Source organism: Carcharhinus amblyrhynchos, chromosome 29 (assembly GCF_965287045.1).
Source record: "Carcharhinus amblyrhynchos chromosome 29, sCarAmb.v2.hapA, whole genome shotgun sequence".
Classification (NCBI taxonomy): Eukaryota; Metazoa; Chordata; class Chondrichthyes; order Carcharhiniformes; family Carcharhinidae; genus Carcharhinus; species Carcharhinus amblyrhynchos.
Window position 1 is genome coordinate 1940376 of NC_137352.1, and position 26333 is coordinate 1966708.

The following is a 26333-nucleotide window of genomic DNA, read 5'->3' on the forward strand; positions in this document are numbered from 1 at the left end:
CATCATTGCTCCTTGAGAAGGTGGTAGTGAACTGCCTTCTTGAACCACTGCAGCTATGAGGAGTCAGGAGGTGAGTTACTCGCTGCGTGATTCCTGGTCTCTGAAGACTGCAATTTTTATATGGTAGTCCAGTTCAGTTTGTAGTTAATGGTGTCCCAAGGATGTTGATGGTGGGGGATTAGGCAATGGTAATGCCATTGAATATCAAGACGCGATAGATAGATTCTCTCTTGCTGGACACTGTCATTGTCTGGCACTTAAGTGGCAAGTAATATTCATGCCACTTGTCAGCTTAAGCCTGTGTATTGTCCAGGTCTTGCAGCATATGGACACAGACTGCTTCAGTATCCGAAGAGTTGTGAATGGTGCTGCAGTCATCAGGAAACATCGTCACTTCAAACCTTATGATGGAAGGAATGTCATTAATAAAGTATGGTTGGTCGTTGAAATTACCCAGAAGAACTCCTGCACTAATGTCCTGGAACTGGAATGATTGGTCTCCAATAGCCATCTTCCTTTGTTCACTTTCTTTATAACTTCAACCAGCCAAGAATATTCCCCAATTCCCATTTACTCCCTTTTTGGTAGGGCTCTTTGATGCCACACTCAGTCAAATGCTTCCTTCATGCAATACTAATTCAATAAGATGCAGGTTATTTGTAAAAGTTCTGCAGAACAGAGATGGATCTGCAACTTTCTGAAATCTCAAGACAATCACCTCATTCTGCATTTGTTGTGCATTAAGCTTCTGAGTTATCACGTCAACTAGTTAAAGGAGTCGAGGGCTCAGGAGAGGTTAGTAACATTTCCAGACCACGTAATAGGACAGAGAGTATAGAAGGTGGCAGGAATCTAACCTCAGGCAGAGTTACAAAGGTGACAAACATGAGAAGGGAGGTGGTTAACACAATGCAGGGAGATGGTCTGGGGAAGAATTACCAGTCTGGGACAGAGCGTGCAAACAAAAGAATGCACAAACGAATCGGGTCCAGATAAGAAAGACTAACATAAAGACAGTTTACCTGAATGCACATAGTATTCAGAATGAGTTGACGGCACAAATCAGTACAAATGGGTATGATCTAGTGGCCATTACAGAAACATGGTTGCAGGGTAACCGGGACTGCGAATATCCAGGGGTATTAGACATTTCGGAAGGATAGACAGGAAGGAAAAGGAGGCGGGGTACCTCTGTTAATTAAGAATAACATCAGGGCGGTAGTGAGAGACGATATAGGTTCTAAGGAGCAAAATGTGGAATCATTGTGGGTGGAGATAAGGAATAGCGAGAGGAAAAAGTCACTGGTGGGCGTGGTCTATAGGCCCCCAAATAATAACTTTGTGGTGGGGCGGGCTATAAACAAACAAATAACAGATGTGTGTAAAACGGAACAGCAATAATTATGGGGGATTTTAACCTCCATATTGATTGGTCAACTCAAGTCGGACGCGGTGGACTTGGGGAAGAGTTCTTAGAATGCTGTCAAGATAGTTTCCTCAAACAGTATGTTACAGAACCTACGAGGAGCAAGTTATCTTGGATTTGGTCCTGTGTAATGAGACAGGTAAAATTAATGATCTCCTTGTGAGGGATCCTCTTGGATTGAGTGATTACAACATGGTTGAATTTCTAATACAGATGGAGGATGAGAAAGTAGGGTCCCAACCAGTGTCCTCTCTTTGAACAAGGGGGAGTATGATAGGATGAGAGCAGAGTTGGCTAATGTAGACGGGGAACGCAGACTAGTTGGTGGGACAGTTGAGGAACAGTGGAGGATTTTTCTCAGTACTCAGCAAAAGTATATTCCAGTGAAAAAGAAGGAATGTAAGAAAAGGGATAACCAGGTGTGGATAACTAGGGAAATAAAGAAGAGTATCAAATTAAAAACCAATGCAAAGAGTGGCCAAAATTAGTGGGGAACTAGAAGATTGGGAAAGCGTTAAAAAACAACAAAGAACTACTAAGAAAGCAATAAAGAAAGGAAAGATAGATTATGAAAGTAAACTAGCACAAAATATAAAAACTGATAGTAAAAGTTTTTACAAATATATAAAATGGAAAAGAGTGGCTAAAGTAAATGTTGGACTCTTAGAAGATGAAAAGGGGGATTTAATAATGGGAAACGATGAAATGGCTGAGGCTTTAAACAAGTTTTTTGTGACAGTCTTCACAGTAGAGGACACAAATAGCATTCTGATAATTGACGGTCATGGGACTGTAGGGGGTGAGGACCTTAAAACGATCACTATTACTAAAGAGGTAGTGCTGGGTAGGCTAATGGGACTAAAAGTAGACAAGTCCCCGGGTCTGGATGGAATGCATCCCAGGGCACTAAAAGAAACTATTTCTTTTAGCGCAGTTACTATATACATTTTTGAGCACAGAGTTCTTCAAAAAGTGATATGATCAGGTACAGTAACCTATTTCGATGCTTATACTTTGGATAAGATGCTGTTAGCACCAGCAAAATATAGCATCATAAAATCATCCAAGCAAAGCCATTACAAATCCATAGTGTATCCTTTATAGCAGGTAATTGCTATAATAAGCACAAATAAGCTTGCAGTTGTTTATTGATTACTGAGGTTGACAGCAGGGTGGGGACATCCTGAGCTATACTGTCCTCTTGTTACTCAATGGCATAACAGTTTGAGCAATTGGATTCCAATCAGAAGGCTCCTGTGCCTTCAGATTTGATTTCCCTCTTGTGGGTGCAATTTGGTGGAGCAGTGCAGCATGCAGTGAGAAAGGCACTTCCTCCCCCGAGTGAGAGGAGATGATTTTACCATTGTGTCATGGCTGTTTTCGGGCGCAAAAACGTGGTAAAGTTCGGGTGTGAGGCCATTAACGTAATCCGCACCTGCGCCCACGCAGATGGCCACTTTACTGAGACCTGGAAATGGCCACAATCCAATTCATGCCTGAAATGGGCACAATGGCGATTTAAATGCATTTGCATGCATCTAAATTGAATTAATAAACTGCCCGCCCAACTTTATCAGCAAGTCCCCCTTTACAACTGCATTCGCCTATCCGGAATTGCGGCAAAATGGACATGCTGAATAAAAGTCTGAATTCGGTGCTTCAGCTGCTGAAGAGGTGAGTTCAGCACTTCCAACGGCTCTCTGACTCAAATCAGTGATGGAGAGGGGAGGGAAACGGGTCAGATCATTCTCCGGTGGGGGCAGGGTGGCATTCGTTGTCTGGTTGTGGGGGGAGAGGAGAAGGGCCGATCATTGTCTGGTTGGAGGCGGTGCTAATCGTTGTCTGGGAGGGGGGAGGGCAGATCGTTGTTTAATTGTCAGGAGTAGGGAGAGATGGATCAGATATACCTCTGGGGTTGTGAGGACAGATCATTCTCTGGGAGCTAGTGGGAGTGAGACCAGATCATTCTCATGGGGGGGGAGGGTGTGAGGCCAGGTCCTTCCAGGGGCGAGGGGAATGGGAGATATGCCGTAGAGGGTCAGATAAACTCTTGGGGTGGGGGGTGGGGTGCAAGGTCTGATCATTCTCTGGGGGAAGGAGTGAGGCCAGATCATTCTTGGGGGTGGGGGTGGGGGGGGGGGGGGGCTTTCTGCATCCAGGAGCAATCTGACATAGACACACTTATTCAAATTTTTTTCTAACTGCACATGCGCAATTCAGAGTTCCGATGTTTTTTCAGGCTAAGAGCATATGCTTGAAAGCAGATTTCCAAGTCGGATCTCAATTGCACCCAGATTCAGCACTTAAAATGAAGATGGTAAAATCAGGCCCAATGAGTTTGAAACCTCAAACCTTTCCTCTTTGTACTGAGCAGCAGCCAACAAAGAGACAGGGATCAGAGTGGACTTGACTGATTGAAGAAAGTACAAAGATAAACAGTCAGAAAATGGAGAAAAGAGAGAGTTGCCCAATACCAGTTGCAACATTTGGGTGATATTCAGTGTCACCAACTTGTGCCTCATTCAGTTTCCTGTTTCTCTAGGGACGTCTAACACTAGGAGTAGTGGCGGGATGTTGATAATCGTCATCATTGTCTGCATCATTCTTCTTGCCTTCTTGGGTGCTGTCTTGTACTTTCTATACAAAAAGGGCAAGATACCCTGCGGCCGCTCAGGAAAACAAGACATGTAAGTCTTACTGCTATTATAATTGTGGAAATTTGAGCAAATACTAGAGGATGCATTTGAGAATATGTGCCTTTGAAAGACATAGCAATTCTGTGTGTGTATATGTGAGAGAACGATAAAGAGAGAAAGGGACTGTGTCTATAAACTAATTTGTGCAAAAACTCTCTGTACAATTCTTTGCATTTTTTGCACACACAAGACTGAATGAAAGACTCATCTGTAACTCAATCATGAAGATAGGGATAGTATTAGATTAAAAGAAGGGGCTTAGTTATTGCACAAAGCAGTAGCAAATCTGAGGATCAGGAGTGTTTTAGAAACCAAAGGGACACTAAACAGTTGATAAAAAAGGAAAGAAAAAGAAAAAAAAGCCATCAATATAAAACAAATTGTAAGAGTTTTTAGAAGCATATAAAAAGGAAAAGAGTAAATATTGGTCCCTGAAAACAGAGACAGGAGAAATTTTCATGGGGAATGAGAATTAAACAAATATTTTGTTTCTGTTTTCACAGCTGAAGAAACAAGTTTCATTACCAGAAATATTTGGTATCTTGAGGGCTAAAAAGAGGGAGGAGATGAAAGAAATTAACAGTAGGGAAAGAGTATTGGAGAAAATTAAGGGGCTAAAATCTGACAGGTCCCTAGGAGCAGATGACCTATACCCCAGGGTTCTAAAGATAGTGGATACATTAGCAATGATTTTCCAAAATTCCTTAGAGAAGTTAACAGGTGTCACATCACTTTCCAAGAAAAGAGGGGGAAGAGAAAATGGTAAACTTCAAGTCACTTGGCCTACATCAGTTGTTGGGAAATTCTAGAATCTATTATTAAGAGAATGGGTGATCAGCAGGCAATCCAAGAGATGTTGGCAGATAGTTCAGGATCCCCTGGGGTCTCAGTCACAAATTGGTATTCCATTTTCGAGGCTGATGAGAATGCTGGTTCCTCCAGGGAGTGCAGACAGAGCTAAGCTTCTGGCACCACAAAGAGCCAGAGGAGGGGGAAGAGAGACAAGGCAATAGTAATAGGGGATTCTATAGCCAGGAGTACAGATAGGCGCTACTATGGCCGTCAACGTGACTCCAGGATGGTAGATTGTTTCCCTGGTGCTATGGTCCGGGATGTTACTGAACAGCTGCAGGGCATCCTGAAGGGGGAGCATGATAAGTCAGAGGTCGTGGTACATGTTAGTACTAATGACATAGATGGAAAGAGGGATGAAGTCTTGCATCAAGGGGCTAGGCAGCAGACTAAAGAACAAGATCTCTTACAAGACCTTCTACAGGCATTTAGAGACTCAAGGACTGATTAGGGACAGTCAGCATGGCTTTGTGAGTGGAAAGTCATGTCTCACAAATTTGATTGAGTTTTTTGAAGTGTTAATCAAGAAGGTAAATGAGGGCAGTGCAGTTGATGTTGTCTACATGGACTTTAGCAAAGCCTTTGACAAGGTACCGCATGGCAGGTTGTTGCATAAGGTTAAATATCACAGAATCCAGGGTGAGGTATCTAAATGGATACAAAATTAGCTTCTTGATGGAAGCCAGAGGGTGGTTGTAGAAGGTTGTTTTTCAAACTGGAAGCCTGTGACCAGCGGTATGCCTCAAGGATCAGTGCTAGATCCACTGTTATTTGTCATTTATAATAATGATTTAGATGAGAATATAGGAGGCATGGTTAGTAATTTTGGAGGTGACACTAAGATTGGTGGAATAGTGGACAGTGAAGAAAGTTATCTTCATTTGCAATGGGATCTTGATCAATTTGGCAGATGGAGTTTAATTTAGACAAATGAGAGGTGATGCATTTTGGTAGATTGAATCAGGACAGGACTTACTCAGTTAATGGTAGAGCGTTGGAGAAAGTTGCAGAACAAAGAGATCTAGGGGTACATGTTCATTGCTCCTTGAAAGTGGAATCACAGGTGGACAGAGTTGTGAAGAATGCATTCGGCATACTTGGTTTCATCGGTCAGAATACTGAATTCAGGAGTTGGGACATCTTGTTGAAGTTGTACAAGACATTGATAAGGCCACACTTGGAATACTGTGTGCAATTCTGGTCACCCTATTATAGAAAGGATATTATTAAACAAGGAAGAATGCAGAAAAGATTTACTAGGATGCTACCGGGACTGGATGGATTGAGTTATAAAGAAAGGCTGGATAGACTGGGACTTTTTCCTCTGGAGCGTAGGAGGCTGAGGGGTGATCTTTATAGAGGTCTACAAAATAATGAGGCACACAAATCAGCTAGTCAATATCTTTTCCCAAAGGTAGGGGAGTCTAAAACCAGAGGGTATAGGTTTGAGGTGAGAGGGGAGAGATGCAAAAGTGTCCAGAGGGGCAATTTTTTCACACAGAGGGTGGTGAGTGTTTGGAACAAGCTGCCAGAGATAGTAGTAGAGGCAGATACAATTTTGTCTTTTAAAAAGCATTTAGATAGTTAGATGGGTACGAAGGGTGTAGAGGAATATGGGCCAAACACAGACAATTGGGATTAGCTTAGCGGTTTTAAAAAAGAAAGGGCAGCATGGACAAGTTGGGCCAAAGGGTCTGATTCCATGCTGTAAACCTCTATGACTCTTGGGTTGAAAACTCTGGATTACTCTCAGTGCCACATGCTAGTGAGCACAGAAATAAGAGAATAGCTCAGATGAACGTGTGGCTTAAGAGTTGGTGCAGGAGGGAGGGTTTTAGATTCCTGGATCACTTGGACCATTTTGGGGGAAGGTGGGATCTGTATGAGTGGAACAGTCTACATCTGAACCAGAACTGGACTAACATACTTGCAGGATGTTTAGCTAGTGTTGTTGGGAGGAGTTGAAACTAATTTGGTAGGGGGAGGGGACACAGACTGTTAGCAGAATAAGGGCACAGAATCAGACAGTAAAACAAACAAAGAACAATGAACAGTACAGCACAGGAACAGTCCTTCGGCCCTCCAGCCTGCACCTTTCACGATGTTTGCCTGAACAAAATCTGTATGCCCTTACAGAGTTAGTATCCTTCCATTCCCATCCTATTCATTTACTCATTTAGTTGCCCCTTAAATGTCACTGTTGTACCTGCTCCCACCACCTCCCCGGGCAGCATGTTCCAGCCATTCACCACTCCCTATATAAACTACTAGCCTCGCACATCTCCTCTAAACATTTCCTCCTCGCATCTTAAACCTATGTCCTCTGGTACTTGGTTATTTTGCCCTAGGAAAGAGCATCGGATTATCTACTCTGTCCATGCCACCAATAATCTTATATACCTCTATTTGGTCTCTCCTTAACTGTATGCCTTCTTGACTACCTTGATTTCCTGCATTGCCACTTTCAGTGATCAGTGGACATGTATGCCCAGATCTGTCTGCCTGTTAATACTCCTAAGGATCCTACCAATGATTATATAATTCCTGTATGCATTATTATTTCCAAGATGCATTAACTCACCCTTCTCTGGATTAAATTTTATCTGCCATTTCTCTGCCCAAGTTTCCAACCAGTCTATATCTTGCTGTATCCTCTGACAATCCTCTTCACTATCCGCAACTCCACCAATTTTTGTGGCATCTGCCAACTTACTAATCAGACCAGCTACATTTTCCTCCAAATCATTTATATACACTACAAACAACAGAGCTGATCCATGTGGAACACTGCAAGTCACAGCCTCCCATTCAGAAAAACACTCCTTCACTGCTACCCTGTCTTCTATGGCCAAGTCAGTTCTGTATATACCTTGGCAACACTTCTCTGATCCCTTGTGACTTTACCTTTCATGCCAGTCTGCCATGAGGTACCTTGTTAAAGGCTTTACTGAAGTCCATGTGTACAACAACCACTGCCTTTCCCTCATCTATCATCTTTGTCACTTCTTTGAAAAACTCAATCAAGTTAGTGAGGCACAACTTCCCCTTCACAAAACCATGCTAAATATCACGAGTAAGTCTATTTGTTTCCTAATGTGAATAAATCCTGTCTCTAAGAATCTTTTCCAATAAATTTCCCTACCACTGACGTAAGGCTCACCGGCCGATAATTTCCTGGATTATCCCTGCTGCCCTTCTTAAATAACGGAATAACATTGGCTATCCTCCAGTTCTCTGGATCTTCACGTGTAGCCAATGAGGATACAAAGATTTCTGTCACGGCTCCAGCAATTTCCGCCCTTGCCTCCCTCAGTATTCTGGGTAGATCGCATCAGGCCCTGGGACTTATCTACTTTAATGCTTTTTAAGACGCCCAACACCTCCTTTTTGATATCTTCATGATCTAGAATATCTACATACCATTCCCCATCTGTCAAGTCTCTCTCTTTGGTGAATACTGAGGTAAAATATTAATTTAGTATCTCACCCATTTCCTCTGGTTCCATGCATAGATTCCCTTCACTATCCTTGATGGACTAATCCTTTCCGTGGCTACCCTCTTGCTCTTTGCATACATATAAAATGCTTTAGGATGTTCCTTCATCCTGTTTGCCAAGGACTTTTCATGACCCCTTTTAGCTATCCTAACTCCTTCCTCAGGTTCCTTCCTATGTTCTTTATATTCTTCAAGGACTTCATCTGTACTGAGCTTTTTGGACCTTACAAATGCTTCCTTTTCATTTTCGACAAAGCTGATAATATCCCTTGTTATCCACGGTTCTTGATACTTGTCACACTTATCCTTCATCCCCACAGATACATGCCGATCCTGAATTCCAATCAACTGACATTTGAAAGACTCCCACATGTCAGCCTCCCCCAGGCTACACTCTCCAGATCCTGTCTAATGTTATTGTAGTTAGACTTCCCCCAATTTAACACCTTTGCCCAAAGACAAATATTTATACACTGTTCCAAGAACCCTCCTGGACATTCCTTACAAATTCAGCCCCTAGCTGTAATGTCAAGAGAACAGCTAGAAGAGTTGTAGAGATAAACAAGGGAACTACGGACCAGTGAGTCTCACGTTAGTGGTAGGGAAACTATTGGAGAAACTGCTGAAGGAGAGCATCTGTCTCCACTTGGAGATAGATGTAAAATTTGATCAAGGATAGTCAGCACGTTTTCTTCAGAGGGAGGTCATGCCTAACAAATTTGAATTTTTTTGAGAGGTAGCCTCAAAGATGTACAGTCGAAGGTAGACCAATCAATGTAGTTAATGTGGATTTCGGTAAAGCCTTTGACAAGGTCCCACACAGCAGACTTGTAAAGAAGGTAAATACATATGGGATACAGATTAATGTGATAAGTGGATTCAAAATTAGCTCAGTTGTAGAAGAAATAGGGTGATGACAGAAGGCTGCTTCAGTGACTGAAGCCAGTTTCCAGTAGCATACCACAGGGATTAGTGTTGGACCCCTTTTATTCATCATTTACATAAATATTATTGTATAAGTGACATAAATGACTATGTGGGGGCAGGATTAGTAAGTATGCAAATGACACAAAGATTGGCCAGGTGGTGAACAGTGAGTGAGGCTGAGTGTCTTGGGTATAAGAAGATAGAGATAGAATGGCCAAGCGGGCAGATAAGTGACAGATGGAATTTAACCCTGAAAAGTGTGAGGTGATGCACTTTGGAAGGAGTAATTGACAAGAAAGTACTCAATGAATGATGGGACAGTAGGAAGTTCTGCAGAACAAAGGGACTTAGTGTGTTTGTTCACAGATATCTGAAGGCAGAGGGCAGGTTAGTAGGCTGGTGAAAAAGGATATGGGACACTTGCCTTTATCAATCAAGGCATAGATTACAAAAGCAGGGAAGTCATGTTGGAGTTGTATAGAACTTTGGTGAGGTCACAGCTAGAGTATTGTGTGCAGTTCTGGTCACCACATCATACGAAGAATGTGATTGCACTCGGAAAGTGGGGGGGCGGTGGTGCAGAGGAGATCCATCAGAATGCTGCCTGGGATGGAACATTTCAGTTATGAAGAGTGGTTGGTAGGCTTGGGTTGTTTTCATTGGAGCAGAGAAGACTGGAGGATGACCTGATTGAGGTGTACAGGATTATGAGAGACATGGACAGAGTGGATAAGGAGCAGCTGTCCCCTTAGTTGAAGGGTCAGGCACAAGAGAACATAAGGTTAAGGTGAGGGGCAGGGGCTTAAAGGGGGGATGTGAGGAAAAGCTTTTTTACCCAGAGGGTGGTGATGGTCTGGAATGCACTGGCTGGGAGGGTGGTGGAGGTGGGTTGCCTCACATCCTTTAAAAAATTTCTGGATGAGCAATTAGCACACCATAACATTCAAGGCTATGGGCCAAGTGCTGGCAGGTGGGATTAGGTGGGAGTTCAGGTGTTTCTAATGTGTCACTGCAGATCTGATGGGCTAAAGGGCCTCTTCTGCACTGTACAATTCTATGATTCTAAGGAAGTCATAACAATGTCCTTAGCAAAGCACAGTATGATTAGAACAAGTCAATATGATTTTATTAAAGGAAAAGCCTCTTTGACAAAGGATGGAAAAATGGAACTGTAGCCCAAGATCAGCCATGAGCATACCAAATGGCAGTGTAGGTTTGGTGGATGGTATGATCTATTCCCATTCCAGTTTGTTTTGTTCTTCTGGCTGGGTAAGCCAGTTGCGTATGTTTCATATTCCACAGTGCTTCTTACTCTGCAGAATATTTCAGATCTGACCAGTGTCCCTGGCTATCAGGTGTCTCCCATTCCTGGTAAACTAATGAGAGGTTTTGTTCAGCACACGGACAGATGCCCATGACGACATTGTTGTGGAAGTTAAGAACGACCAGAAGGTTCCAGAAGAGACCGTGCTTCTACAAGGTGTCAATGGAGAGAAGAAACCACCTAATGATCAGGTCAGGCAACTAAATACCTGTGTGTGTTTCTGGGGGTTATCTTTTGTGAAACTCACTGTGTCATGCTTTATTTTAACAATGCTGCTGCAAATTGGACTTGGGCCATTTCATTAAGATAAAAATATTGTGTGAGTAAAAGTTGTTGTAGGCCACAGCTAGAGTATTGCAACCATTTTGGTTACCACATTTTAAGAAGGATGTGAGGGTCCAGAGGCAATTCACCAGAATGGTTCCAGGGATGAAGGGTTTTAGCTACAAGGTTAGATTAGAGAAGCAAGCGGTTGTTCTATTTGGAGTAATGGAATTTGATAGAAGTGCACAGGATCGGGCAGCACAGAGATTAGCCAGGATCTCGGTTTGATTACAGCCTTGGGTGTGGCTGTCTGTGTGGAGTTTGCACATATTCCCCATATCTGCATGGGTTTCCTCCAAATGCTCTGGTTTCCTTCCACAGTTCAAAGATGTGCAGGTTAGGTAGCCATGCCAAATTGCCCCTTAGTGACCTAAGATGTGCAGACTAGGTGGATTAGTCGTGGTAAATGTAAGGGGTTACGGGCATACTGTGGAAGAAGAGGGCCTGAGTAAGACACGCTTTCAAAGAGTCAGTGCAGACTCAATGGGCTGAATGGCCTCCTTCTGCATTGTAGGGATTCTATGATAACAGGGTTAGATAAAGTAGAATTGTTCCCACTAGCTGATGGCAGGATTAGGGGAGACCAATTTAAAATTTTGGGCTAGCGATGCAGGACGACCATAAGATATTGGTCTTCTAAAGCCTCAGTAGTGCATCCCTGCTTTTGTATTCTCGTCCTCTCAAAACGAATGCTAATACTGCATTTGCTTTCCTAACTACCAACTCAACCTGCAAGTTAACCTCGAAAGATTATGAACAAGGACTTCCAAGTCTCTCTGCACTTTCAATGTCTGAATTCTCTCCCCATTTAGAAAACAGTCTATACCTCTTCCTACCAAAGTGCATAAACCTCACTTTCCCACATGGTATTGCATCGGATCTTTCTTTGCCCACTCTCCTAACGTGTCCAATTCCTTCTGCAGCCTCCTCAATGTTATCTGTCCCTCCATCTTTCTTTGTATCATCTGCAAATTTAGCCACAATGTCCTCAGTTCCTTCATCAAGATCACTGATGTATGAAGTGAAAAGTTGTGGTCCCAACATTGACCCGTGCAGAACGCCAATAGTCACCGGCCGCCACTCCTGAAAAGGACCTTTTATCTCCATTCTCTGCCTCCTGCCAGTCAGTCAATTTCTATCCATGCTAGTACCTTTAAGAGCATGGGCTCTTATCGTATTCAATAGCATCCTGTGCAGCACCTTATCAAAGGCCTTCTAGAAATCCTAGTAGATAACATCCATTCGCTCTATCTAACCTGCTTGTTACCTAATCAAAGAATTCAGACAGATTTGTCAGGCATGAACTCCTCTTGACGAAACCATGCTGACTTTTCCCTATTTTACCACTGCACTTCAAAGAGAACTCATCCTTAATAATGAACTCTAAAATCTTACAATGACTGAGGTCAGACTAACAGGCATGTAATTTCCTGTCTTTTGCCTCCCTCCCTTCGTAAACATCAGCGATTTTTCCAGTCCTCAGGGACCCTCCCCGACTCCAGCGAATCTCAAAAGATTGCCATTAATGCCTCCACTATCTCTTCAGCCAACTGCTTTGGAACTCTGGAACGTAATCCATCTGGTCCTGGTGAATTATCCATCTTCAGACCTTTCAGTTTCCCTAGCACCTTCTCCTTAGTAAAGGCCACCACACTCACCTCTGCCCCCAAATTGCTTGAATTTTTGGTATGTTGCTGGTGTCTTCTACTATGGAGACTGACACAAAGTACCTATTCAGTTCCTCTGCCATTTTCTTTGTTCCCTATTACCACTTCTCCACTGTCATTTTTCAGCGGTCCAATGTCCACTCTTGTCTTTCTTATTTACTCTTTATATATTTAAAAAAACTCTTGCAATCTTCTTCTATATTACTGGCTAGCGTACCCTCAAATTTCATCTTCTCCCCCCAAACTGGGCTATGCTGACTGAAATGCCCATCTAAGCTAACCCCATTTGCCTTTATTTGGCCCATATTCCTCTAAACCTTTCCTATCCATGTATCTGACAACATTTAAAAGGCATTGGACAATGTCCCTGTCTTAACTACTTCCTCCAGCAGCTCATTTCACATACGTACCACCCTCTAAAAAAGCTGCTCCTCAGGTTTCCATTAATTCTTACTACAGCGTATTCACCCTATCCATTGCCTGTCATGATCTTATACATCTCTACAAGATCGTTTTTTTTCAGTTGTCCTCTGTTGGTTTTTAAAGACTATCCAATCCCCTGGCTTCCCATTAATCTTCACCATATTGGAAACATCTCCTTTTGCTTTTATGCTGTCTCTGACTTCCCTTCAGCCACTGTTGCCTCACCCTCCCCTTCGTATGCTTCTTCTTCCTTGGGATGAAATTCTGGTGTTTCTCCTGAATTACTCCCATAAACTCCTGCCATTGCTGTTCCTGTTAGGCTCCTCTTCCAATCAACTCTGCCAGCTCCTCCCTCATACCTCGGTAGTTGCCTTTACCGAACTGTAATGCTGTTATGTTTGATTCCAGCTTCTCCGTCTCAAATTGCAAGGTAAATTCTATCATATTATGGTCACCACCTCCTAAGGATTCCTTCACCTTAAGTTCCCTTATCAAGTCATAGAGGAGTCAAAGGTTTACAGGATGGAAACAAGCGCTTCATCCCTACTTGTCCATGCCGCCCCTTTTTTAACCCCTAAGTTAGTCCCAATTGCCCTCTAAACCCATCTAAACGCTTTTTAAAATACAAAATTGTACCTGCCTCTACTGTAGTTTCTGGCAGCTCATTCAAGACACTCACCACCCTCTGTGTAAAGGGTCCCTCTGGAGTCTTTTGTATCTCTCACTTCTCAACTTAAACCTATGCCCTCTAGTTTGACTGCCCTACCTGTAAGAAAAGATATTGACTATCTTGCTGATCTATGCCCCTCATTATTTTATAGACTTCTGTAAGATCACCCTTCAGCTTTCTACACTCCAGAGAAAGTCCCAGTCTATCCAGCCTCTCCTTATAACTCAAACCATCAAGTCCCAGTAGCATCATAGTAAATCTTTTCTGCACTCTTTCTATAATAGGGTGACCAGAACTGTACACAGTATTCCAAGTTTGGCCTTACCAATGTCTTATACAACTTCAACAAGACATCCCAACTTCTGTATTCAATGTTCTGAGAAGCATACCAAATGCCTTTTTCACTACTGTGACTCCATTTTCAAGGAGCTATGAACCTGTACCCCAGATCTTTTTGTTCTGTAACTCCCCGCAACACCCTATTAACTAAGTCCTGCCCTAGTTCGATTTATCAAAATGCATCATCTCGTATTTATCCAAATCTGCCATTCGTCAGCCAGTGGCCAAATTGATCAAGATTCCGTTGCAATCCTAGATAACCTTCCTCACTGTCGACTATGCCATAATCTTGGTGTCATCTGCAAACTTACTAACCATGCCTACTAAATTCTCACCCAAATCATTAATATAAATGACAAACAACAGTGGACCCAGCACCAATCCCTGAGGCACATTACCGGTCACTGGTCTCCAGTTTGAAAAATAACCCTCTACAACCACTCTCTGGCTTCTGTCCTCAAACCAATTTTGTATCCATTTGGCTACCTCACACCGGATCTCTTGAGATTTAACCTCATGCAACAACCTACCATGTGATACTTTTTCAAAGGCCTTGCTAATGTCCATGTAGACAACATCAACTGCACTGTCCTCATCTAGCTTCTTGGTTACCTCTTCAAAAAACTCAAATCAAATTTATGAGGCATGATGTTCCATTCACAAAGCCATGCTGACTGGTCCTAATCAGTCTTTGTGTCTCTAAATGTCTATAGATCCCTGTCTCTCAAAATACCTTCTAACAACTTACCCACTGCCTCATTACACATCACCAAATTCAGATTGTCCTGTTCCCTAATAGGCTGTACCACGAGCTGCTCTAAAAAGCCATTTTTAGACATTCCACAAGTTCCTTTTAGAACATAGAACAGTACAGCACAGTACGGGCCCTTTGGCCCTTGATGTTATGCTGAGCTTTGTCCGAAACCAAGATCAAGCTATCACACTCCCTACCATTCTGGTGCACTCCATGTGTCTACCAATAACCACTTGAAAGTTCTTAAACATGAACATAAGAAATAGGAATAGGAGTAGGCCATCTAGCCCTTTGAGCCTGCCCCGCCATTCAATAAGATCATGGCTGATCTGAAGTGGCTCAGTTCCACTTTCCCACTTTCTCCCCATAACCCTTAATTCCCTTGCCTACCAAAAACCAATCTACCCGTGTCTTAAATATATTTAGCGAGGTAGCCTCCACCACTTCAACGGGCAGAGAATTCCAGAGATTCACCACCCTTTGAGTGAAGAAGTTCCTCCTCAACTCCGTTCTAAACTGCGCTCCCCTTATCTTGAGGCTGTGCCCTCTAGTCCTGTTGTCCTTTCTGAGCGGGAAGAATCTCTCTACCTCTACCCTATCCATCCCCTTTATTATCTTATACATCTCTGTAAGATTTCACCCCCCCCCCCCCCCATCCGTCTAAACTCCAACGAGTACAGACCCAGTCTATTTAGTCTCTCTTCATAGTCCAACCCCCTCATCTCCAGTATCAGCCTTGTGAACCTCCTCTGCACTCCCTCCAAGGCCAAAATATCCTTGCGCAAGTGCAGCGACCAAAACTGCACACAATACTCCAGCTGCGGCCTCACCAGTGCCCTGTACAGTTGCAGCAAGGCCTCCCTGCTTTTATATTCTATCCCCTCACTATAAAGGCCAGCATCCCATTCGCCTTCTTGATCACCTGCTGCACCTGCAGACTGGGTTTTTGTGACTCATGCACAAGGACCCCCACGTCCCTCTGCACCGTAGCATGCTGCAGCTTTTCACCCTTTAAATAGTAATCCCTCCTACTATTATTCCTGCCAAAGTGGATAACCTCACACTTGCTAACATTGTACTCCATCTGCCAGGTCCTCGCCCACTCGCTCAGCCTATCTAGATCCCTCTGCAGACTTTCTACACCCTCCGCACAATTTGCTTTTCCACTTATCTTGTCATCAGCAAATTTCGACACCCTACACTCAGCCCCCTCCTCCAGACCATCTATATAAATGGTAAATAGCTAAGGCCCCAGCACCAATCCCTGCGGCACTGCACTAGTTACCAACCTCCAATCAGAATAGCAGTCTGACTCCACTATCACAGCAGGCAGTCCATTCCACATCTCAACCACTCTCTGAGTAAAGAACCTACCTCAGACATCCCTCCTATATCTCCAATTATGAACTTTATAGTTATGCCCCCTGGTAACAGCTACATCCACCCAAGGAAATAGTCTGAATGTCCACTCTTTCTATCCTCCTGGAATGAGCTGTCAATTCTAAATTAATTGGGAGATAATTTAAACTGATTAGATGTTAAACCTCCAAGTTACCTCTCATCCTCCTTCGTTCCAAAGAGAAAAACCTTAGCTCCTTCAACCTTTCCTCATAAGACTTACCCTCCAAACCAGGCAGCATCCTGGTAAATCTCCTCTGCACTCTCTCCAATGCTTCCACATCCTCCTTATAGTGAGGTGATCAGAATTGCACACAATATTCTAAATGTGGTCTCACCAAGGTTCCGTACAGTTGCAGCATAACCCCATGGCTCAAACTCAAACTCACTGTTAATAAACGCTGACACATTATAGGCCTTCTTCATGGCTCTATCCACTTGAGTGGCAACCTTCAGAGATCTGTGGATATGAACCCCAAGATCTCTCTGTTCCTCCACATTCCTCAGAACCCTGCCGTTGACCCTGTAATCCACATTCAAATTTGTCCTACCAAAATGAATCACCTCACACTTATCAGGGTTAAACTCCATCTGCCACTTTTCGACCCAGCTCTGCATCCTATCAGTGTCTCTTTGCAGCCTACAACAGCCCTCCACCTCATCCATTACTCCACCAATCTTGCTGTCAACAGCAAATTTACTGACCCACCCTTCAGCCATCTCCTCCAAGTCATTGATAAAAATCACAAATAGCAGAGGACCAAGCACTGATCCCTGTGGTACACCACTGGTAACTGGTCTCCAGTCTGAAAATTTTCCATCCTCCACCACCCTCTGTCTTCTATGAGCTATGATGTGGAGATGCTGGCGTTGGACTGGGGTAAATGCAGTAAGAAGTCTCACAACACCAACACCATAAACAGGTTTATTTGGTAGTGAACACCATCAGCTTTCGAGGTTTGCTCCTTTGTCAGATGAGTGGGAGCTCTGATCACAAACAGGGCATATAAAGGCACACACAGTTTACAGAATACTGATTAGAATGCAAGTCTTTACAGCTAATCAAGTCTTAAAGGTGCAGACAATGTGAGTGGAGATAGCATTAAGCATAGGTTAAAGAGATGTGTATTGTCGCCAGACAGGACAGTAAGTGAGATGTTGCAAATTCAGGCAAGTCATGGAGGTTACAGATAGTGTGACATGAACCCAAGATCCAGGTTGAGGCTGTCCTCATGTGTGCGGAACTTGGCCATCAGTTTCTGCTCAGTGACTCTGCGCTGTCGTATGTTGTGAAGGTCGCCTTGGAGAACGTTTACCCAAAGATCAGGAGGCCGAATGCCCATGACTGCTGAAGTGTTCGCCAACTAGGAAGGGAACAGTCTTGCCTGGTGATTGTCAAGCGGTGTTCATTCATCCGTTGTCATACGATGGCATGGTCTCCCCAATGTACCATGCCTCGGGACATCCTTTCCTACAGAGTATCAGGTAGACAACATTGGCCGATTTGCAAGAGTACGTGCTGTGTACCTGGTGGATGGTGTTCTCACGTGAGATGATGGCATCCGTGTCGATGATCCTCATGTCTTGCAGAGGTTGCTGTGGCAGGGTTGTGTGGTGTTGTGGTCACTGTTCTCCTGAAGGCTGGCTAGTTTGCTGTGGACAATGGTCTGTTTGAGGTTTTGCAGTTGTTTGAAGGCAAGAAGTAGGGCTGTGGGAACGGCTTTGGTGAGATGTTTGTCTTCATCAATGACATGTTGAAGACTCCGGAGATGATGTCATAGCTTCTCCGCTCCAGGGACATACTGGACGACAAAGGGTACTCTGTCCACCGTGTCCCGTGTTTGTCTTCTGAGATGGTGTGGTTTCTCGTTGTGGCATGTTGAAACTATGAGTCAAGCACCATATCCTGTTCTTATGAGGTCATCTTTCAGCGTCTGGAGGTGTCTGTTGTGATCCTCCTCATCTGAGCAGATCCTGTGTATACAGAGGGCTTGTCCATAGGGGATGGCTTCTTTAATGTGTTTAGGGTGGAAACTGGAGAAGTGGAGCATTGTGAGGTTATCTGTGGGCTTGCGGTACAGTGAGGTGCTGAGGTGGCCATCCTTAATGGAGATGCGTGTGTCTAAAATGCAACCAATTCCTGAGAATAGTCAATGGTGAGTCTGATGGTAGGATGGAACTTGATGTCATCATATAGTTGTTTCAGTGATTGTTCACCATGAGTCCAAAGGAAGAAAATGTCATTGATGTATCTAGTGCATATCATCGGTTGAAGGTCCTGTGCAGTGAAGGCGTCTTGTTCAAGCCTGTGCATGAAGATGTTGGCATATTGAGGTGTGAATTTGGTCCCCATGGCTGTTCCATGTGTCTGGATGAAGAACTGGTTGTTGAAGGTGAAGACGTTGTGGTCCAGGATGAAGCGGACGAGTTGTAAAATTGCAGCTGGAAACTGGCAGTTGTTGGCATCGAGTATGGAGGCAGTTGCAGCAATGCCATCATCGCTGACTGTCTTGAATTAAGCTGCATCTTTCCAAATGGTCATCACTGCTATCCCTCGGGATCTTTTCCATTAACTTACCGACCACCAAAGTTAGACTAACCAGCCTAAAATTACCAGGGTCATTCCTATTTCCTTTCTTGAACAGAGGAACAACATTCACCACTCTCCAGTCCTGTGGCACTATTCCCATGGACAGTAAGGATCCAAAAATCAAAGCCAAAGGCTCTGCAATCTCATCCCTTGCCTCCCAAAGAATCCAAGGATAGATCCCATCTGGCCCAGGGGACTTATCAACTCAGGTTTTTCAAAATTGCTAATACATGTTCCCTCAGAATATCTACCTCCTCCAGTCTATCAGCTTGTATCACATTCTCATCCCCATAAACAGGGCCCTCTCCTTGGTGAACACTGAAGTATTCATTCATCGCCTCTCCTATCTCTTGACTCCATGCGCAAGTTCCCACTACTATCCTCGACTGGCCCTAACCTCACCCTGGTCATTCTTTTATTTCCCACATAAGAGTAAAAAGCCTTGGGGTTTTCCTTGATCCAACTTGCCAAGCACTTCTCATGCCCCCACCTAGCTCTCTTAAGCCCTTTTTTCAAGCTCTTTTTTTAAGCTCATTCCTTACTACCTCGTAACCCTCAAGCGACCCAACTGAATCTTGTTTTCTCATCCTTACATATGCTTCCTTTTTCCTCTTGACAAAACATTCAACCTCTTTTGTGAACCATGTCCCTCACTCAGTCATTTCCTCCCTGCCTGACAAGGACATACCTATCAAGGACACACAGTATTTGTTCCTTGAAAAAGCTCCACTTTTCATTTGTGCCTTTCCCTGACAGTTTCTGTTCCCATCTTAAGGTCCCTAATTCTTGCCTAATTGCATCATAATTCCCCTCCCCCAATTATAAACCTTGCCCTGCCATATGGCCCCATCCCTCTCCATTGCAATAACGAAAGACACTGAATTGTGGTCACTATTTCCAAAATGCTCTCCCACAAACAAATCTAAAACTTGGCCTGGTTCGTTACCCAGTACCAAGTCCAACGTGGCCCCACCTCGTCGGCTTATCCACATATTGTGTCAGAAAACCCTCCTGCACACACTGTACAAAAACTGCCCCATCCAAACTATTTGACCTATAAAGGTTCTAATCAATATTTGGAAAGTTAAAGTCACCCATGACAACTACCTGTGACCTCCACACCTATCCATAATCTGCTTTGGAATTTCTTCCCCCACATCTCTATTACTATTTGGGGGCCTATAGAAAACTCCTAACAATGTGACCGATCCTTTCCTATTTCTAACTTCAGCCCATATTACCTCAGTGGGCAGAACGTCCTCAAACTGCCTTTCAGCAACCAATAAACTATCCTTGATTAACAATGCTACTCCTCCACCTCTTTTACTACCTTCCCTACTCTTACTGAAACATCTATACCCCGGAACTGCCAACTGTTCCTGTCCCTGTTCGAACCATGTCTCCGTAATGGCCATAACACGTATCCAAAGTACCAATCCACGCTCCAAGTTCACCAAACTTATTCTGGATGCTCCTTGCATTGAAGCAGATACACTTCAACCCACCTTCCTGTCTGCCAGTACACTCCTGTGACCTTGATACCCTTGCCAGTATCTCACTACACTCAACATTTGCTTCTGGACTATAGCTCATTTTCCCATCCCCCTGACAGATTAGTTTAAACCCCTCCTAAAGAGCTGCAGCAAATTTCCCTCCCAGGATATTGGTGTCCTTCTGGTTCAGGTGCAAACCATCCTGTTTGTACAGGTCCTACTTTCCCCAGCATGTGCTCCAATTAGCCATGTAACTGAAACCCTCCCTCCTACACCATCCTGCAGCCATGAGTTTATCTGCACCCTCTCCCTGTTCCTCAGCTCACTAGCACAATTTTGCGATTTGCTGGAACGCTGGTCCCAGCATGATTTTAGGTGGAGCCCATCCCATTGGAACAGCTCCCTCCTTCCCCAATACTGGTACCAATTACTAATGTCCCATGAATTCAAACCCACTTCTCCCATACCAATCTTTGAGCCAAGCGTTTACTTCTCTAACCTTGTTTCCCGTGTTAATTAATTCGTGACTCAGGTAGTAATCAAGAGATTACTGCCTGTTGGGTTCTGTGTTTTAATTTAGTTGCTAGCTGTTCATATTCCCTCAGCAGAATCTCTTTCATTTTTCTGTCTATATCATTGGTACCAACATGCACCACAACAACTTCATCTTTCTCTACTCCAAATTCCTCTGCAGTCCAGATGAGATGCTCTCGACCCTGGCACCAGGCAGGCGAAACAGCCTTCAGGATCCTTGATCCCAGCCGCAGAGAACAGTGTCTATTCCCTTGACTATATCATCCCCAATTATAATTACATTTCTCTTATCCTCCCCCCCCCCTCCCCCCCACACAACCACCCACCACCCACCCCTCTTGAACGGTTCCCTGAACCACGGTGCTATGGTTAGGTTACTCATCCTCCCTACAGTCCTTGCTCTTGTCCACAGGGAGCAAGAATTTCAAACCTGTTAGACTAGCTCAGGGCTGAGGCTCCTTCAATACTACCTCCTGATTATGAGGAAGGAATTTCTATGGCAATGAGGGGCAATAATCAGGAATTTGCTGCCCACGAAGATAGTAGAAGTGGAAATGATGAATAATTTCAAAAGGAAATTGCAAGGGGACTTGAGGGAAATAAACCTAGAACCACTGGGATAGAGCAACAGAGTGGGACTGACTGGATATATATACAGAGGTCATTTTGTTCCTGCATCTCCTTAAGAATCCTTAAGAACAAAGAACAGTACACAGCACAGGAACAAGCCCTTAGGCTCTCCAAGCCTGCACTGATCACGTTCACCTATCTAGACCATCTGCTTATATTGCTCTATTCCCCGTTTGTTCATTTGCCTATCAAGATAAATCTTGAATGTGGCTAACGTAACTGTCTCAACCACCTCACTTGGCAGTGCATTCCAGGCTCCCACCACTTCTATGTAAAACACTTGCCCCCCCACACATCTCCACTGAACCGTTCCCCCCCCCCCTTGTAATTGTCATTTCTGCTCTGGACAAAAGCTTCCATCTGTTCTGTTATAAACTTCTATCAGGTCACACCTCAGCCTTTGTCTTTCCAGGGAGAACAATCCTAGTTTATTCAATTGCTTCTCATAGAGTATCTCTCTCTATTTTGTATTGCCTCTCCATATTCTTCCTGCCAAAATTCTCAGTTCTCTGCATTGAACTTCATCTGCCAATTGTCTGCCCAATTCACTAATATGTCTGTGTTCTTTTGAAGTTTTCTCTACCCATGTCTATTTTCACTCTCTCATCCTCAATTGTATCTCATCCAATCCTGGCATTTTAACAATTTTTAAAATAGCCTTTCTAACACTTCCTCCTCTCAACTGTAAATTCCTTGAGCATACCAGTTACCTCCTCGCACGTCTCAGCCTGGGTAACATCCTCCTCCTTTGCAAAGTACTCGTTTAATATCTCTGCTTTTTTTGCTGCCTCTCCTGCAAGTTTCCTTTTACCACACTTTCTTTATTTATCTGCTGATAGAAGACCATTGGGATTCCCTTGTATGTTAGCTATCAGTCTCTTTACCCTTCCTCCTTGCTTTTCTTATTAGATTTTTTTCAGTACCCCTCTGGTCCAATATGAATAAATAAGTCATTGAGGTTTACAGCATGAAAACAGGCCCTTTGGCCCAACTTGTCCATGCCACACTTTTTTTCTAAAACCCTAAAGCTAGTTCCAATTGTCCACATTTGGCCCATATCCCTCTTTACCCATGTAACTGTCCAAATGCTTTTTAAAAGATAATATTGTACCCACCTCTATTACTACCTCTGGCAGCTTGTTCCAGACACTCACCACCCTCTAAGTGAAAAAAATTGCCCCTCTGGACACTTTTGTATCTCTCTGCTCTCACCTTAAACCTATGCCCTCTGGTTTCAGACTCCCCTACCTTTGGGAAAAGATATTGGCTATATAGCTGATCTATGCCCCTCATTATTTTATAGATCTCTATAAAATCATCCCTCAGCCATCTACGCTCCAGAGAAAAAAGTCCCCGTCTAGCCAGCCTCTCCTTATAACTCAAACCAAGTCCTGGTAGCAGCTTAGTAAAACTTTTCTGCACATTTCTAGTTTAATAGTATCATTTCTATATCCTTTCTATTTTGCTTCTATCTTTAGGTTACAAAGAAAATTTCAATAAATTATATAAATCAGGAGGTAGAAGGCAAAGAGAAACTTAGTGAAATTACAGTCATTAGGGAAGCAGTATTGAGCAAACTGATGGAGCTACAGGCCAAGAAGTCTCCGGGTCCTAGTGGACTTCATCCTAGTATCTTAAAAGTGGTGGGTAATGAGGTACTGTAGTCAACTCTGGTCCTTCTCGACTCCTTTATTGTAAATTTGTTTACCCATGCAAATATATTTGTATATGTAATTGTGGATTATGGCCCAAAACTCACTCATCCACAGTTTAGAATGTTGAACTGTCAGCTTTCCCATGGAGAATGTGCACACTGCATCGCACCCACTCTGCGTACGCACAAGTTCACCATTCATGATTTTGCACTTCGTTAGAATTTGCAGGTCGGAACCCCTGTGAACAGCGAGAGTTTACTGTAGATATGTTGGTGTTAATTTTCCACATTTCACTAGATTCAGGAAAGATTCCATCAGACTGGAAAGCAGCTGGGATTAGGCAAAGCATCTGCCTAGGTCTGAACTTTCCAACATAGGGTGGTTTAAAGATCCCCTTGCCTGATTAATTCTGAGTAATTTTTGTTCTTTTGTCTATCTTGTTTAACCACAATTTTTCTATGTTTGGACTCTTTTGTTTGCTGGACAGTAAGGGTAATGGAGATTATTTGGTCTCAAAGCTTCCCCCAAATTTCCAAGGAATCCAAATCCATGTCACAAATAAGTAGATTTTTGTTAGGCAAGGATATCTCAGGATTTGGAGCAAACGTGAGAAGATTGAGTTGAGATACAAATTAGCTATGTTCTAATTAGATGATGGAGTAGACTTGGGGCCTCATCCTGCTCCAATGTCACAAGATACTGTTACATCTCACCAATCAGTGGATGCTCACTGGCATTGTGCTAACACGTTTATTTTGTTTTCCATTCTTTTTCTGCAGTGAAGAGAAAGAAATTGACCTGCAGACCTGCGGAATGAAGACTAGTAACCACAGTGCTCCCAGCCTGGCCTGACTAAACGGATATAACAATGACATAAAATGTTTTTGCCTTTACAAATGTTAAATATGTGCCTACACTGAAGCAGTTCCTATCAATGTTGGAACCTTTCTTCCATTGGAAATCGCTGAAGACCAATCATTCCCCCCGCTAATTCCACAAACTGGGTTGTGAAGATTTTTAAAAATTATCACTCCTCAACTGAAGATTTCTTCAAGTTATTGCGTTGCCATATCAGCAGCTATACACTGTCAAATACATGTCCACACCTCCTGTAGATAGCAGGATAGAAAATTCTAGTCACCTTTCCATCTTTTGATCACATCAATTGAAAATTAGCCTTTTTAATGAAGAATGAACATGTAGATTGGAAAACATTATTGAAAAGAGACATTTTTAGTACCATTCTAGAAAAATTCTAGTGCACTGCTGATAAGCATTTTCATTTTCCTAACAACCCACCATAACTTGGGCTGGGATATCACATTTCATCAATTGTGCGATCATTATTGGTGATGTCACATGTGTTTGTGTAATTTCATTGCACATTTTAAAATTGATTTTCCCACCTCTTGCTAGAATTAGTTGTGATAATAAAAATAGTTTTGTAGATTTTGGGTGGGGTCTCTATTCAGTACCTGAAATATTGCAGCAGGGCCGGACAAACTGCAGTCAGTAACACAGAACAATGGGGACAGGATTTATGCTGCTTTGTATTGGCAACATTAACATTAATTAGATCAAGAATCTTTTGTCTTTTGGCTACATCAAGCATTGTCAGATCAAGCCCAGGATGGGGTGCAATGCCTTATCTTGGTCAGCTTGGACCTTGTTTGCCTCTCTTGTGGCAACCATGAATTAGATTCGATTTGAATTTGGTTTTTGCAGCAAGGAATGGATTTGGGTCCATCCAGTCCACTGAGAATTGACTGTGTAACTTTAAGAATGGAGTAAAAAAATTTTTTAAATCCTTCAGTAAATTTACAGGATCTAGAAATATTCTATTTGGAGGGATTTTCTATGAGGAATGCTGAACATTGATTGTGAAGTCTACTCTCTGCTGACTCCAAACAAAATGCACTGTACTATATATAGGTAATTTTACTGCACTTCAGGCATCCCTTCAAACTGAAATTCCAGAAGTAATGATTTGATGGAGCACAAACCTTAAATCATCCAAACCCCCATTTGATCACAAACAGTCATTCTTTAATGTCATCACCTTTGCGTGTCCTTTATTTCTATGAATGTCAAGGCCTGGTAAGTGAGAGCAGATAAGATGTGTGTGTTGGGTCTGGGTCTCTGGTGGTTGTGGCCTGTATTCTGTTAAGAAAATCATAATTCCATTTAATTGTCAGCTATTCTTTAACAAGTACATTTTTACAAAATAATTCCATCGTGACAGTATATTGAATAAGAGGAACTAGTTTTCCACTATGACAGTGAAGGAATTGAAGGAAAACTGGCTTGTTTTTCCTCTCCCTCCAATTAGCAGAGTATTTTCAGCATTTTGTTTGTGTCTTTGCTGAAAGGGAGTGGAACATGTGCAGAGGGGTAAGACATCTCCTTATTAATCCCCACGATATGTTCTTTGCAGGCTTGTAAGCTCAACCACCCTGACTCCAAAGTATCAAGGGCCACATGATTGTATTTCTCTCCATTTGTCTGTAGGCCCCTTGTTTCAGGTGTGATGAAGAGTTTGTATATAGTTCAATGATAGAGTACACCTTTTAGTGAGTTCTGTTTCTTTTCGCAGGCAGTGTCTCATGGCTTTCAACTTCACTATTTAAAGAACAATTTGTCATGTCATACACTGCAAACACTGACTCCATTTTTTGGCTCTTTGACGCGAGAGGCAATGCTGGAAACAAGCAATTAGCAAAAGTCTCACTGAGTGGCCAAGATAATGGCCTGAAAGTGGCCTGTAGTCAGATGACATCAAATGTTATCCCTTAGTGCACAGAAAGGGCAATATTTCCTGGCACTTGCCAGGTGTATTACTCAAACCCATAGGAAGCTAATTACTTGGGTATTTTATTTTTAAAGATAGATTGGCAAGTTGTACAGGTGTGAGGGGACAGAAAATGTGGGAATAGTTTCCATGAAAGGTATACTGAAGAGTGTGTATTTCCCCAAAGAACTGAGATTTCTGATCTGTCCTGATAATCGAGCACTGGTAATGTCTAGTAATCTAAACATGGCACATGTCAGAAAAAACTGAATTCAAATAGTTGAGTATTTGCTATTTCAACACAGAACTACTTGCTTGCCAAACAGCAGAAGCAGCATGTGAAATAG

General features: G+C 43.0%; 1 protein-coding gene across 1 annotated transcript in view; it reads left to right on the top strand.

The window, feature by feature from the left end:
• Window positions 1-25586, top strand: part of mcamb (melanoma cell adhesion molecule b) — a 244314-nt gene extending 218728 nt beyond the window's left edge. The window contains exons 13-15 of the mRNA XM_080214585.1: window positions 3969-4113; window positions 10795-10912; window positions 23978-25586. Coding sequence (XP_080070711.1) covers window positions 3969-4113; window positions 10795-10912; window positions 23978-23980 — 266 coding nt within the window. The 3' untranslated portion in view covers window positions 23981-25586. The remainder of the gene's footprint in view (window positions 1-3968; window positions 4114-10794; window positions 10913-23977) is intronic.
• Window positions 25587-26333: the final 747 nt, after the last annotated feature.